This window comes from Molossus molossus, unplaced genomic scaffold (assembly GCF_014108415.1).
Source record: "Molossus molossus isolate mMolMol1 unplaced genomic scaffold, mMolMol1.p scaffold_m16_p_4, whole genome shotgun sequence".
Classification (NCBI taxonomy): domain Eukaryota; kingdom Metazoa; phylum Chordata; class Mammalia; order Chiroptera; family Molossidae; genus Molossus; species Molossus molossus.
In genome coordinates, this window is record NW_023425377.1 from 1,170,815 (window position 1) to 1,187,347 (window position 16,533).

At 55.4% G+C, this 16,533-nt stretch overlaps 1 protein-coding gene across 1 annotated transcript in view; it reads right to left on the bottom strand.

Moving 5' to 3' along the window:
- The window catches only part of SNX8 (sorting nexin 8), a 29,725-nt gene extending 17,551 nt beyond the window's left edge, over positions 1–12,174 (bottom strand). The window contains exon 1 of the mRNA XM_036240361.1: positions 12,096–12,174. Coding sequence (XP_036096254.1) covers positions 12,096–12,174 — 79 coding nt within the window. The remainder of the gene's footprint in view (positions 1–12,095) is intronic.
- Positions 12,175–16,533: the final 4,359 nt, after the last annotated feature.

The window sequence follows — 16,533 nt, forward strand, 5'->3', positions numbered from 1 at the left end:
TTGAATGTCTTCTGACAGACTCCAAGCTCAGTGCCCGCCTCGCAGACCCACCACGACCACCCCCACAGCTGCAGGCCCCCCAGAATGTGGGGGTTCAGTGCCCGCACACCACACGGACCCATGACCACCACCAACCATCCTTGGCTACAGGCCCACCAGAATGTGGGGTTCAGTGCTCGCACACCACATGGACCCACCACGACCACCATCCTCAGCTGAAGCCCACAAGAATGTGGGGGTTCAGTGCCCACACACCACACGGACCCATGACCACCACCATCCCTGGCTACAGGCCCACTTGAATGTGGGGATTCAGTGCCCACACACCACACAGACCCATGACCACCACCATCCTTGGCAACAGGCCCACCCGAATGTGGGGGTTCAGTGCCTACACACCACACGGACCCATGACCACCACCATTCCTGGCTACAGGCCCACCCGAATGTGGGACAACAAAGACCAGCGAGAGGGGGCACCGTCTCCAGGCAAGTCTCCAGATGAGTGAGCACCAGCATTACCTGGCAGGGCTGCTCACACGGATGGTTCAGACAGACACCACCAGAGAAAAAGCAAAAACCACGTGCTGGCAAGAATGTGAGGAATAAAATCCGTCTTTTAAAATGTGTGTGTGGTGTTTTTTTTTTAATCCTCACCCGAGGACATTCTTGCATTCATTTTCAGATAGAGCGGGACAGAGAGAGGAAGGAAGAGAGAGAAACATCGATGTGAGAGAGACACATCCAGTGGTTGCCACCCACACAACCCCAACCGAAGCTGGGGACAAACTACAACCGAGGTACGTGCCCTTAGCGGAAACCGAACCCGGGACTCTCTGGTGCGCAGGCCGACGCACTGCTGAGCCAAACAAACCAGCCAGGGCTAGAATCTGAATTTCTAACAAGTTTCTAGGCAAGGCTCTGGTCCAGGGGCCACAGTTTGAGAACCACTGTCACAGGGCGAGCAGAGGGAAGGAATTCAACACCCCAAGTCTAACAAAAATCGGGAGAGCATGAATGCTGCCGCCTTGGTGGTGGTTATTCACCAGATGGGGAGTGAACAGCGACAGGCCAGAGACAACTTTCCCACCAAAATAATGTGAAATGGGGCAGCAGCTGTCTTCAGTCTTCAACGAGAATGAACGTTCCTTCTAGGCTCATGGGGCTGCTTCTTCCTTTGATTAACAACGTCTTTAAGCGACTCTGTGTTTCTGACATTGACAAGCTGTTCTCAGGAAGTGGAAGCAGAAGTTTCCTCTCCTTATCGTGGCCGTGGCCTCAGAAATGAGCACTCAGCAGCTCCGTGGTCAGGGAGCACCAGGAACACCCCGAACACCCGCATATCGGGAAGCAGAGTTCTCGGGGGCGGCACGCCCTCACAGGGACCCGCCACCTGTCAGTTCTTTCATTACCCCTAACTCTGGAGCTCCATTAAACAGAAAGGTGTCACGGCCTCAGTTTCCTTAACCTTACCATTTCTTCTCATAACTCATTTCACGTAACATCGCAAGATTCTGAGACGAGGAAAATCACCCCGACCGGATCACCTGTATCCATTCATGTTCATTTGGCTCCCGCACGCACGGGCTACAATAGACGAGTGTTTTAATATCCAGCGTGTTTCTGCACGGCCCGTTCTCTTTACATTTTTCCAGCAAAAGCAGAAACCTCCGAAGTTCCTAGCCACTCAAATGATCACAGTGAATGTCATTTGCTTCCAGTAGACCTTTCTTCTAATGTACTTTTAAATACAGTTACATTCGGCACTGGCTGGTTTGGTTCAGTGGTAGCGTGTCAGCCCGCAGACCAGTGAGTCCTGGGTTTGATTCCAGTCAAGGGCATGTACCTGTGAGTGGCTGGCCTGTGCCCACTGTGCAGAGGGCCCCTGGTCTCCGGCCCTGGTCAGGGCTGTGCAGAAGGCAACCAATCGATGTGTTCCTCTCACATCGATGTTTCTCTCTCTCTCCCTCCCTCTCTCCCTTCATCTTACTCTATCTGAAGATAAATGAAAAAATATCCTCAGGTGAGGATAAAATAAATAAATAGTTACATTTATTTCTGTAGCAAATATTCCAACAAACAGGAAAGAATGGACAAGATCGGAAACCATGTACCCACCGAGAGTTCGCTGCACACCGCTGTGCTACACCGTTTCGGAAATGGTTTCTGAAAATGTCTTAAATAAACTGCCAGAGATGCGCGCCTCCCACTTCCTATCGCAGATTCGCCCGTGTCCCGGGGCCGATGGACGGACTGCCAGGCAGGGCTGTGCACCGTCTCTACGTAAGGCTCCAAGGGCACGGGCAATATTATACTTCATTACATACAGGAAACATACAACACCGTTCTTTTTCCCACTGGCTCTTTCAACTTTTCTGTATTGGAATAGAGAATACGGAAAGGCGTACGTATCCAAACGGTTCCGCTGAATGGCTGCCTCCTGACGCCGCGTCATTTCCTGTGGTGGTATACGTGTGTGGAACCGGGCGTCAGTTCCTGTAACTGCCTTCTCCATCGCCATGCCAGGTGCGGCCCACCGCGGGCAGCAGGTGGTCTCTCGCTGCAGGGACACGCGCGCTCGGATCGCAGTCCTCCACCCGCCTGCTGCCCTAGGCCTCTAGGAGGCTCCCGTGTTTCCGGTTACGCACAGCACCGCTCAGGACACGTGGACACGTTTCTTTTGGGTACCTGCCTAAGAAGGAAACCGCAGGCTCCCAGGGTGTCATGTGCTCAGCTCAGGAAATACTGCCAGTTTTCCGACCTGATCGAGCCAACTGCGCTCCCATCGGCCGGCCCCGCGGCCTCCCCTGGCCGCGTCCCCTGCCTCCGCGGCGGGCCTCTTTGCCGGGGCTCCCTGTCCTCACCACCGCTGCTGCGTGTTCCGGAGAAGCTAGCGGGACTACCACCCGCGGGACTGCGCCACGTCGCAGGTGTGCAATGACAGCCACTGCGCCTTCTCTGGTCAACTGCTTCCTGCTGCTGTCACGAGCCCAAAGAACACCCTCCTTCACCAACCAGCCTGCTGTGTTTTAGTCAATCTTTAGAATCAATTCCTAGAGAAGTCCACATCCTTTTCCTGGTGACAGACACTTCCCCAAATGGCACGTGTGGCTCCACGTGGACCATGTCACAGACAGACGTGGACCAGGTACCACTTTGCTCAGAAACCCTCATCCACCCGACAGCTCCTGTGGTCCCCGTGGTCACCTACTAGATGTATTCTTGTGGCATCAAAGAAGAAAAAAAAAATGTAGCTACCTAACTGAGGTCCAGAATGGCAACCCCTTAACGAAAGGTTTCCTTAAGTCCACGGCCAAAAGCATCCCCTTTGTCACCTCTCTTCGCCACAGGGGCTTCCTGCCGTTCCCTGAACACAGCACGCACCTGCCGGCCCCGGAGCCTTCACCCTGGTCCCTTCCGTGGGCACTGTTTCCGCAGACACTCGCCTGACCAACTCTACGCCCTCGGATCCGTGTGCAAACACCCTCTCTGACGTGTGCCCACTGCCTCCGCGCCTCCGGCCACGGCGCTCGTCAATGTCTGCTGCATACTGTCCGTGTCCCACGGCAGGACGCGAGCTCCGGCCGAGGCCCGTCTTCTCACAGCGAGCACCCAGCAGTCAGGCCCAGCACCGTCTGCGGGCCGACCGCACGGAACCTACTCACATGGATGAGAAGGCCACCTACAGTCACCAAGGCCTGAGGTTTCCTGGCAGGAGGACGACCTCCGCACACCAGCGGGTCTGGCCGGTGACAGGAGCCATGCTCAGGGACAGACGGCAAAGAGCACATGCAGAGGGTGGTGGCCAGCAGAGGCCACTGTGGGAGCCGTGCAGTGACATCCTCACCCGGCAGCATCTTCCCGTGGCCTTTCTGACAATTTGCAGACATTTCCTCCAAGAGACTATAAGGGAACATACCTGGGGTGCAGGTTCAATGCCCAGCCCCAGTCAGGGTCGTGCGGGAGGCAACAACTTATGTGTTCTCTTTCTCTTTTCCTCCCTTCCACTCTCTAAGGCCAAAACCCTGGGTATAAAAATCTGGATAAGCCCTGGCCGGTTTGGCTCAGCGGTTAGAGCGTCGGCCTGCGGACCAGAGAGACCCCGGTTCGGTTCCCGCTAAGGGCACGTACCTCGGTTGCAGTTTGTCCCCGGCCCTGGTTGGTCGTGTGGGTGGCAACCACTCGCTGTGTCCCTTTCACGTTGATGTTTCGCTCTGTCTCTCTCTTCCTCGCTCTCCCTCCCACTCTATCTGAACAAAAAATGGAAAAATGTCCTCGGGTGAGGATTAAAAAAAAAAACCTGGATAAGCAAAGCTATGCAGCAAGAAGGGTCTCATCTTCCCACCTCCCCATCTTCCCACAATGATGTGCTTCTACCGTGAAGCAAAGTATAAACAAACGTCCTAAGAGGTGTATCAGCTGAGAATTCCTGACCTGACCCTCTGCAGCCTCCGAAGCTCAGTTCCACCACCACTTGCCCTGTGAAGTGGTTCCGACCCCAGTGAGAGCCAGCTGGCCTCCCCACTCTCACGACGGGCTTCCTAGGACGGTCACCGGAAGAGCTGTGCACAGAGCCAAACATCACCGAGGTAAGAGCCATCACCGACGGAACTCCTTGGCGTCTGGAACCTTATCGTATGGCGGATGCCTTATCCCACATCCCTCTCACCTGGAACATGCCAAGCTGGCACTGGGATCTCATTTCACAGAGGGGAAAGCTGCAGGCCCTGCTGGCAGCATGTCCTGCCCAACGTCACAACCCGAGGACACCAAGTCCTGGGTTCCCTCCCTGCCTCACGCAACCTCACCGGACACCCCAAAGGGGCAGGAGCAGAAGCAGCACAGCCCAGCCCGGGGCCGGAGGCCAGATGATCTCCCGCAAGTCCCTGACCCCTGGCACGGAGCAAGCACCTCACCTCCCTGCCCTCGGTTTCCTCGTCTCTAAAATAGGGACAAGACCATCCATGTTGTTATTCGGTGGCAAGAATATTTTTAAAAAAAGATGTGAGCCCTGATTGGTTTGACTCAATGGTTTGCATGTTGGCCTGCGGACTGAAGAGTCACGGGTTCGACTGCCAGTCAGTCAAGGGCACAAACCTGGGGTGCAGGTTCAATCCCCAGCCCCAGTCAGGGTCGTGCAGGAGGCAACAACTTATGTGTTCTCTTTCTCTTTTCCTCCCTTCCACTCTCTAAAAATCCACGGGAAAATGTCTCGGATAAGGATTAACAAAAAGATGTGAAGCGTCCAGCATGGCACCCGGGCCTTTGTTTTAAAGAACGTGCACTCCAGAGGCCAAAATCTCAGATCAAAGCACAAAGCTCCCTGGACACGGGTCCCAGGATGTGACTGCAGGCTCATGCTCCCACTGAAAACTGAACACCTCCCAAAGTTCCACTGGTCATCAGAGATGGTGGACGGAGCGTCCTGGGACCTCATGGACACCTGAACCACACACACACGCCATTTTCAAGCTGTGGGTGCCTATTCCTTTCTGAGGGAGATTCAAGGGACCAGACCACAAAGGGAAAAACCACTGGTTTACTTCCTAAGACATCAGCAAACTGACGTCATGGCCGAAACCATCACCTGTCAGGTGATCTCCTCTGAGTCACTTCTGAGCACGAGGAAGCATCAGCAAAGCCCTGGGTAGTGGCTTCCCTGTGCACGCCGCCCCGGCTCTGAAGGGTCTCAGGTCTGCTGGGGGGGCCCAGGGACTCTGCAGCTCGGGAGGACCACTACTTTGGCTAATGTGGGGAATCTTGGAATAACTTACAATGTAGAAGTTCAAAGTTCAAAAAAAAATCATTTCAAACTAAATTCAATCCATTTCTTTGTTTTTGGTTCTTTTTTTAACGTGTTTTTGATTGATTTTTTAGAGCAAGAGGGAGAGAGGGATAGAAACATTGATCGGCTGCCTCCTGCACGCCCCCTACTGGGGATGGAGCCCGCAACCCGGGCATGTGCCCTGATGGGAATCGAACCAGGACCTCTCAGTCCACGGGATGACGCTCAGTTCACCGAGCCACACCAGCCGGGCTGTTTTTGTTCTTTTGTGAGCCTTCATCCTGGGTCTGGTTGTAGTCTGAAAGTGAGGTACGACTGAATCCATTCACACAGTTACCGACAGCGGGAACCACAGGACAAGCCTCCGGTCTTCCCGCTGCCCGCGGTGCGGACTCCCAGGAATGCCGTTCACCAGCCAGAAAATGCCACCTTGGGAACCGGCCCGAGAAGACCAGGAACCGTGGAAACAGTCACAATGAGACATGTGGGCCACCCACCTTCCCCACCCCAGCATCTGCACTGAATCTGGAGCCTCGTTTTCCTTCGGAGAGGGCTCCCCTCCTCCCGGGTGTGCAGCCGATACTCCCGTGGGGAGAGCTGAGCATCCTCGTCGGGGGCGGGGCTGCGGCACAGAACCGAGCAGTGACCTGCTGGACAGCCCCGCCCTGGCCTCCACCAGAAACAAACTCACTGCAACCCCAGTTCCAGGAGGGAACTGCGCATTTTCTGTAGATGCGCCAAGCTGAACCCCAAACTCCGCAGTCCAACGGTTTTCCCACAAACTACCCGCGCGCGGCCACTCCTGGCTCACACGTCTTTCGTTATGTCCCACTTCACTGTTCAAGTGCACACCCTTCTGAAGAGAATGATGCTTCCCTCACAGGATTACTATGAGGATTTGTTCTTTTTTTTTTAAATATATATTTTAATTGATGGGGTTTTTTTCCATTGATTTTAGAGAGAAAGGGAGAGGGAGAAAGAGAGGGAGCAACATGGATCAGCTGCCTCCTACAAGCACCCCAACCAGGGATCGGGCCCACAATCTGGGCAGCTGACCTGACCAGGAATCAAACCAGCGACCTTTCAGCACACAGGAGGACGATCCACCCAAATGAGCCGCACCGGCCAGGGCCAGGGCCAGTCTTTCGCACACAGATGCTCTGGGAAGCCTGGTTACCCTCACAGCCACACTACACTGACCTCTGCAGAGCTCACGCTCCATGGGACTCTCCCCCACCTCAGGGCCACTCATGACACAGTCCACCTCGGGGAAGTGAGTCCACACCACGGGACATAGCTCAACTTGCAACTTACTCAGGGACTTCCCAAGACTCCCATGCCACCTCCTCCCTGAGAGGCCGACGGCAGCCCACTCAGGGTCACACAGAGCTGAAAGGCAGCGGCACTCGGCCCTGGTGTGCGACACCCGCAGTGAGCGGCCCCCAGCCTGCACCTCGGGCGCTGCAGGTGTGATTATGTTCTGAGACAACTAACTGTGCTAAGTCATGAGCTGCCTGGCTACCCTCCTCAGCAGCTGCTCCCCGAGAGAGATGCTTCGGACAGCAGGTGAGGCACCCAGATACCCCTCCTGCTGCTTGCGGATGTCGGCGGCCCGGACACGGCTGGACGCACCAGTGCCCGGGGCCAGCCATGCTCAGACAGAAGTCGGACACGGCAGAGGCAGGGGTCTCCTGCTGACGAACCGTGGGACTCTGCATTAGGAGGGCTGTCTGCACAATAAAACATACAACCACTCCAAACACCCCCAATATTAACTAAAGAGTGAAAACTAAGGGAGTCCAAATGTCCTACAAAACTATTTTAAAACAAGATCACTTGTGCCCACCTTTGCGGGCCAGGCTGTGCTGTTGGCGGGTCAGAATCTCGGTTTCCCCCAACACCGTCTGCTGTGACACAGATAACACGGTGTGTTCCCTGATATTTCATGAGGAATGCCTGCCCCTTCAGGCTGGCTAGGATTTCTTACTGATTCACGCAAAGGACGAAAACACTTCGGTTCCTCAGAGGGTGACCTGAGCACTGCCTCCCTGGGGTGGGTCCCACCTGCTCTCCGAGGCTTTAGCCACAGGTGGGCCCCTAACAGACACAGCAGTTCCTGCCACGGGTCGCCCCCTCTCTCCCTTCACCCAGCACGCACGGTGGGCAAAACAGCCCTTCCGTGTGGCATTTTTCTCAGGAAGGAAAAATTAACACCAAAACAGAATTCCCCCACCCAGAACACATCACTTTCTTGCTAACCACAAATTCTGCCAAAATTTGTTCTACATAATGGTGCTCGCTAGTTCCTCTTTCTTCAAACTGACACATTTTACCTTGCAAATCGTGTGTGTGTGTGTGTGTGTGTGTAAAGACCAGTCACACAATAAATCACAGTCACACAACTACCAAATTAAAACATGCTACTCTCCTAAAAAATAAGTTATGATAAAAACCCAATCCTATTCCAACACTTGAGCCCTTTCTACATAGCAGACATCCCTCTAGACACCGAGACATAACGAGAAATCAGTTAGTGTCTTCCTGAGGAGCTGGCGATGGAAGCGTGCATGAGGGAGAGAAGACGGACAAGTTTTCTGTTGGGGTTTTTTTGCCTGAATGCAAACAGATATTTAGGTATGAGTTCATCACAGTCTAATGCATACATCTTCAGTGACAGCTCAGTGGGTTCCCATAAACGTGGACAGGCAGAGCGGGCGAGGGTGGCGGTTGATACACGGAGGGCATAGAAAGAACCCAGGCGTGCGGCCGGGCGGGCTGCTGCGAGGAGCCAGGGTGATCAGCAGAGCTCAGACCTCACCCCACAGACAACCAGGAAGCATCCCGATGGTCTTGCTGAGCTTTGCTAAGACAAATGGTTCAGCGCGGAGCTTCCTTGCAGGATGGAATGAACGGAATGCCGCAGAATGAGCTGCCTTAGCAGGAGAGAAGCTGACTCCCCTGTGCTAAGACCGAGTTTGGGTGCACAGGGTTGCAGAGAGCACAGTGGTTACAGTGTAACCCGTGCATGTTTTTGTCAGTGTGTGATACAATCCAAACAAATCAGACTAGGCAATCAAGCCCACGTCACACTCCCTCTTGGCCATGCTTAGGGCAAGTCACAATCGTTGAGTTTATAACTTCAAAGAGGCCCCAAAATCAAGGCTCATCCTGCACCATCCAGGAACACAATGTTCTGGTCAATCAGCTATTTCCACAGTTAAAATTTCAATATAAAACCCACAAAGGATTTATGTCCAAAATACAAAAAGAACTGCTATAAATCAATAAGAAGAAAGACAATCCCATGAGAAAATGGGCAAAAAAACATGAACAGTCATTTCAGAGGCCGTCCAAGGTGAAATTATACAAGAAAACAAACCCCAAGGAATTAATGAATAATCAAGGAAATGCCAATCAAAACAAAAAGGAAACATTTTCTCAATCTTTCTAAGTCTGAAGGAAGTTTTTTAAAAAATGGTATTTCGTGTTGATGAACGTACAGGAAGGTATGCTTTTAGTGATACATTGCTACTTCAAGTAGGAACTGGTCATCAACACCCGAGAGGATCATGTGTCAGTATCCACTGAAACAAAGAGCACGCAAACCCAACGACCCCGCAATTCCACCCTGGCATGATCTAGCTACCAGTGGTCAGCAGAATAATGGACCCCAAGACATCCACAGTCTCATCCCTGGAACCGGGGAATCTGTCAGGTTACACAGTAAAAGGGAAGCAGAGTCGCAGCTGACCTTAAACTAGGGTACAGGTTGTGGACTATGAAGGCAGGTCCAATGTACCCCAGGGGCCCTGACGTGTGGACCAGGGAGAACCAGTGATGACAGCGTGAGGAAGAGGTGGCCCAGGGCTGCTGGAGAAAGGGCGAGGCCAGCCAAAGCACGCAGAGGCCTCTGGAAGCTGGAAAAGGCCAGGGAGCGGATTCCACCCCAGGGCCTCCAGAAGGGACGCAGCCTGGGCCACACCTGGACTCGCGCTCAGGAAAACCTGTTTTCAACAACTGACCCTCAGAACTGATCATTTGTGTTGTTGAAGCCACTAAAGGTGTAGTAACTTGTTACCACAGCTGTAGGGAACGAACACACTCGCGTAGGGAAACATGGACGGTACAGATGAGGTGTGTGTTTTCTGAGCACATGTACATATAAGACAGAAACAGACTGAAAGGATCCCTCCCAAGTTGAGAACAGTCTCCTCTGGTCACAAGGAGTGGACTGCACTGGGGGCGAGACATTAACTTAATCTACAATGTTCTTTTTTGTTAAAAAAGAAAATGTGTTTGGCCCTGGTCAGTTTGGCTCAGCGGTTAGAGTGTCGGCCCAAGGACTAAAAGGTCACAGGTTCAATCCCCAGTCAAGGGCACCTGGGTTGCAGGTTCAATCTCCCGCCCTACTCCAGGTCATGCCGGAGGCAACTAATCAATGTGTCTCTCTCACGTTGAAGTTTCTCTCTCTCCCTCCCTCCCTTCCAATCTATCTAAAAATCAGTGAAAAACATCCTGGGTGAGGATTAACCAAAACAATGTTTGTCCCTGTACTGCCTGATGAAACGTTAAATTCTAAGGAAGGGAGTTACAATTCACCTCTTAAGCACCAAACAATTAAAATAGGATAAGAAATGCTGAAAACCAGTGAACACCGTGATTTTCGTCCTGATAATCCCACAGGCACCACGGGGATCTGACCCTCACGGCCCCACTGTGAACACTAATGATGGTGCTAGCTGTGTGGACACACCACCAGAGAAGAGGAAATTCTGCGTAGATCCATAAACCCCAGCTACTACTTTCCAGCAGTGGAAATGAACCTTCACTAAGTGCAAGGCACACATATGCGATCTCGGACCAAATTCACCCTCAGAGGCTGAGCTTTTCCGACTCCAGCCTCCTGTCTCTATCCACACCACCACGACACGCCACTGCACCGAGCCCACTCTGGGCGCGTCACTCGCCTCTGGTTTAGTTTTCCCAGTGTAAAAAAGTTTGTCCAGCACTTCACCTGCCTCCCAGGTTGGGGGAAAGGTTTGAAACGGAACGAAATGACAGGCCAGGTCTACCGGTCCGGGGACCCCACTTGGAGACTCTCCCAGCTGTAGGAAAGCACTCTGAAAATTGAGAAATGCTACACCATCCATACCATGGGCACACCTAACAAAATCAACGGCCCCAAGCAAGGCCATCTGCCTGGGAAGTCCCGAGAAGTCACAGGGAGGGCCGTCTCCGAGACCTTGTCCCCACGTAAATGACACCATAATGGCAGCCAGTGGGTGTATCTTGTGTGAAACACCCAGTGCAGTCCCCACGCCTGCATAGAAGAAACCCCTGAGCCACACCACACCCAGGGCTCTGAACTGCTTTACAATGCTGGGAAGAGTATCCCCACCCGGACACCCATCTCCCAGTGTGAACCCGCCCAGGGGCCCAGTCTGGGCCCTGGTGTAGGTGGGGCGGCTGGCCCAGCTGGCCTCAAACATGTGACGGTGAACACTGTTCTGACCAGCCTGGAGAGCTGTCACCCGCTTCCCTCACACAGCTTCGAGCCAAAGGAAAAGGACCAGGGTGTGGGGGGTACAGCTGTCCACACTCAGACTCAGCCCAATGCAGTGCCACACACACCAGGCAGCTGCCCGGCCTCTCCAGCCTCCCTCTGGTCCCTAATGAACACACTAAGAGCCTCCAGAACTCACTCTAAGCCTGGCCTCCTCAGGGACGCCTTGCCAGACCCCCAGGCGGAGCCCCCCAACTCTGTGCCCCCTCACCGGCCAAGAAGAAACAGCAAGTCACACCCACATCCACCTGCCTGAACTCTGCGCTGTTGGACGAGGGGGGGACACTTACACAGGGGCCCCCTAGGAAAGCCCAGCCTCCAGCATGCTTCTCAGTGTCCACGCCCGTCCGTGCGGAAAGCGCTCGTGGACAAGGGGGACGTGTACAGAGGAGCTCACACGGTCCTGAGCGGCCAAACGACCCGTCCGAGGCCGCGCGGGTGCAGGCGCTGTGCCCACGCGGCCGGGCAGGCGGCACCGCGGGGAGCGTGGGGCGGGCGGGCCCGCCGCGCCGAGGGGTCTGACAGTCCCGGGAGACGCGGGCAGGAGAGCGCGGCCAGGTGCCAACCCGGACAGGGGCTCGGTCCCGGACCCGCGGTGGCGGACGAGCCCGCGGAGCCACGCGCGCCCCCGAGCGGGAGAACGGACCCGGCGGGGCGCGGGGCGCCAGAGGGGTAAGTGAGCCGAGCGCCCCGGAGTCACCGGGGTCGCACATCCAGGTGCGCCGCCAGCCCGCCTGAGCGCCTCACCTGCCGCCGGTGGATCCGCCTCCTCGTCTGCCTCCGCCTCAGCTGCCGCCGTGACTGCCGCCGCGGGCAGCGGGTCCATCTCCGCCAGTCATGTGAGCGCGCGCCACGTGACTTCCTGGCGCCCGCCCGCTCCCGGGCCGGCCCCGCCCACGCCCCGCCTCGCCCGCCCGCTCCGGGGCTGGCCACGCCCACGCCCGAGCCCGCTCGCCCCGCCCCGCCCGCCCGCTCCTGGGCCGGCCCCGCCCACGCCCCGCCTCGCCCGCCCGCTCCGGGGCTGGCCACGCCCACGCCCGAGCCCGCTCGCCCCGCCCCGCCCGCCCGCTCCTGGGCCGGCCCCGCCCACGCCCTTGCTTCGCCCGCCCGCTCCGGGGCTGGCCACGCCCACGCCCGAGCCCTTTGGCCCCGCCCACGCCCCGCCTCGCCCGCCCGCTCCGGGGCTGACCCCGCCCACGGCCGAGCCCTTTGGCCCCGCCCGCTCCCGGGTTGGCCACGCCCACGCCCGAGCCCTTGGCCCCGCCCCGGCCACGCGGCCAAGGGCAGGACAGGAGCGCGCTCCCGCCGTCCCACGTGCGCCGCCGCCCCGCGCGTTCGCTGCCCGCGCTCACTCCGCACCTGCCCGCACTCCGTCACCCATCCATTCACTCGCTCCTTCCCACGCTCGCCCCCTAGCCTGCTTCCTCGCCACTTCCTTATTCGTCTACCCACGCGCGCACCTGTCCCGCATTCGCGCGCTCACCCACCCACGCACTCCGTCCTGAGTCAGCTCACCCATTCGCCCTCTCCATTCACGCGCTCGCCGCTCACAGTCTGCGGACTGCCGCCTGGAAGGCCCGCCTGTGCTGGGTGCTCAGCAAAGGTGCACCGGGCACCTCCCGGATACAGAGGACAGACAGAGGGACGGCGACCGGAACGGAGGAAGTTCCTGGCTGTTCCCAAACAGGACTTCGGGGGCCACCGCAGATGAGGGTCCCCGGCCCTGGGCGGTGGGGAAGCCCCGGATGGGGTGGCGCCTGAGCTGATTCTGGAGGGACTGGACGAAGGAGCTGCGGTCTTCCTGCAGCTGAGTGGGGTGAGGGGCAGAAATGGCAGAAGAGGAAGCTGAAGAGGTTGGTGCTCCATGGGGGGGGGGCCTGTTTCCAAAGCCAGGACCTGGACCTGCTGATACTGATGCCCGCCAACGCCAGGGGAGTTACAGCGATCAAGAGCCCAGACCCCTGCCTGGGTCCTAGGAAGGGCCCTCAAGTCGCTAGTTCCCCTTGCTCTAGCTGCTGGACCTGCCTCACTAACAGGCCACCACACCTGGGACACTCTGGTCCCAGCACACCAGGATATCCGTGTGAGCTGGGACAATCAATGACACCCCACACACCATGGCCCAGGGAACTCTGCCCCCCTTCTCTAGATGAGCAAATAGCTTTTCCAAGTCACAGGGGACCTGCAGGGTCCCTGTGACACACACACTCATCTCATGCTGCTTCCTTCCCCTACCCTGGGCTTCCTTGCAGCCACTGATGCGTCAAATGACATGCTCAGCACTTTCTCTGACTCCACGTGCCTCCCCTCCCCCCTCCCCAGCTATGTACCCACACACAGCTAACTTCCTGGTGTTATTTGCTACTCTCTCTGTGACCCAGTAGATTATAAGATCTCTGTTAAATGTTTAAAACGTTCACTGCACTTTGGAAATTATAAAGCCTTATACAAGTATAAAATTAGACACTGTTCAAGAATAGCAGCATATTGAACGTATTATTTTATTTGAACAACCCTGACATAAGGTCACACAACCTCGAGTTCAGTGGTCCTGGGGTCTGGCTGCACTTCCTAGTCATCTGGGGAGCATTCAGATATACCCTGCCTGGAGCCACCCCACAAATTCTGACTTAATCAGTCTAGGGTATGGTCTAGACTTGTTTGTTTGTTTTGTTTTTAATATATTTTATTGATTTTTTAGAGAAAGAGGAAGGGATAGAGAGAGAAAAACGTTGGTGTGAGAGAGAAACATCCATCGGCTTCCTTCTGCACGCCCCCTATTGGGGATCAACCCTGAAACCCAGAATCAGACAAGGACCTCTCAGTCCATGGGATGATGCTCAACCCACTGAGCCACACTGGTGTGGCTGGGATTTTTTTAAAGCTCCCCCAGGCAGCCTGGCTGGTGTGACTCACCAATTGAGCGTCAACCCATGCACCAAGAAATTGACAGTTCGATTCCTGGTCAGGACACATGCCCAGGTTGTGAGCCCGATCCTGTGGCAGGTGGATATGTAGCTGGGGAGGGGGGAGGGGAGATGTGGAGTCAGAGAAAGTGCTGAGCATGTCATGTGAGCCCAGGTTGTAAAGCCCAGTAGGGGGGCACGCAGGAGGAGGCCAATCAATGTTCTCTCTCATCGATGTTTCCATCTGTCTTTCCCTCTCCCTTCTCTCTCTGAAGTCAATAAAGAAAAAAAAATGTTTTTAAAAAAGCTCCCCCAGGCAATTCTAATGTGCTGGCAGGTGGAAGACAACTGCTGTAAGTTGGGGAGTTTGCTTTATTTTCTCAGACATGTCCTGAGTATTTACTAGGCACTAAAGTTCGCGGGGGGTTGGGAGGGACACCGGGATGACCAAGCGATGTCCAGCCTCCTGACCCCTGACCAAATTGAACTGAGTGGAGGAACAGACCACAGGATTCCCCTCCTCACAGAGCGACGTGCGTGTTAGAGGTGGGAACATAGGTGTTCTGGAAGGAAAGGTGAAGGAGCCTTCGGTTCTGGGTGCCCAGCAGAGGGATCCAGCCCTTGTCGCTGCGGTGCCATCGCCACGTACCTCTGATGACGAGACAGTTCACAGGAACCCGCGCTGAAATCCGTCCACCTGTAATTTCCTTAGATCCTCACAAGGACTCAATGATTTCTGTGTCGTTCAGGGATGAGTAACTAGAAGGCGGGATTTCTGGGTTTTAAGACCGCTCGATTAATGGCAAGGATCTAACGCTACGAAGACTGTTCATCTGTCCTTTGCATCCCAGGCGTCACATGTATTGCATTCCGTTCAGGAATGTGACAGCTGCCTGGGCAAACGGACAACTCGAGTGTGGAACACCGGATCTGGGCCTCCCTGCACGGCTGGGGTGCAGCAGGGGGCTCCCACAGTGATCCCACGAAAAGGCTGATTTCCAAGCCCTGCTCAAGACCTTTCAAAAGAGTTGCTACAGCCCTGGCCAGTTTGGCTCAGCGGTTAGAGCGTGGGCCTGTGGACCAGAGAGTCCTGGGTTTGGTTCCTGCTGAGGGCATGTACCTCGGTTGCAGTTTGTCCCCGGCCTCGGTTGGGGTCATATGGGTGGCGGCCACATCTCTCACATCGATGTTTCTCTCTCTCTTCCTCCCTCTCCCCTCCCACCCTATCTGAAGATAAATGCAAAAATGTCCTTGGGTGAGGATAAAAAAAGAAAGAAAGAAAATCGCTACTGTGTTTCAAGTTGTAGGTACACCCTAGAAATGTGCATACTGGTTCATGGATGGCTCAGGACAGCTACAGCACGTTGCAGTAACAGTCTCCACTCTCAGTGGCCTGAAATCACAAAGAAGTAGCGCTCATCACCAAGGGGTACTGGGAACCCCAGGATAACAAGGCGGCCACCAGCTTGAACTTCTGCCTTCGTGACCAAGGGAGAGTGCTCAGGAGGGTCTGGTGTGAGCATCTGGCCAGAAGTGACACATAGCACTCTACTCACAACTTGTGGGCCAGAGCAAGTGACTCGGCTATACCCCGCAACAGAACCTTAACTGCGACGCTGCCGTGTGCCTGGAAGACGGGGAGCAGAAGCATCCGGTCAGCAGCCCCAGGTACAAACCGCACTGCCCACACTGGCGCAGGTGGAAGGCCTGTACGCACTGGGCACTCTGCTAAGTGCTTTCACTTAGACTCATCAGCTCCTCACATTAGACCTGTGACGTAGGCCATGATCTCCAACATACAGGTAACCGAGGCCAGAGAAGTCCAACGCACGCAGATGGCAGAGCTGGTCAACAGACGGGCTGGGATGCAGAGCTGGGTCTCAGACTGCTGGGACCAGGGACCGTCTCACAGCCCCTGTGGCATCACCCGGAGCTAAGAAGCTAGCAATGGCTCCCTGACACTCTGCCCCAGAGAATTCTGGTCTGCCCACACCTCGAGTTTCAGGAGGCTCCATATGGAAGGCACCTGCGGCTGTGTCTATTGTAGCGGGAGAGGGGAAGGGACTCTATTATTATTATTTTTTTATCCTCACCCGAGGACATTTTTGCATTTATCTTCAGATAGAGTGGGAGGGAGAGGGGGGGAAGAGAGAGCGAGAAACATCAATGTGAGAGAGACACATCAACTGGTTGCCACCCACATGACCCCAACCGGGGCCGGGGACAAACTTCAACCAAGGTATGGTGCCCTTAGTGGGAACCAAACCCCGGACTCTCTG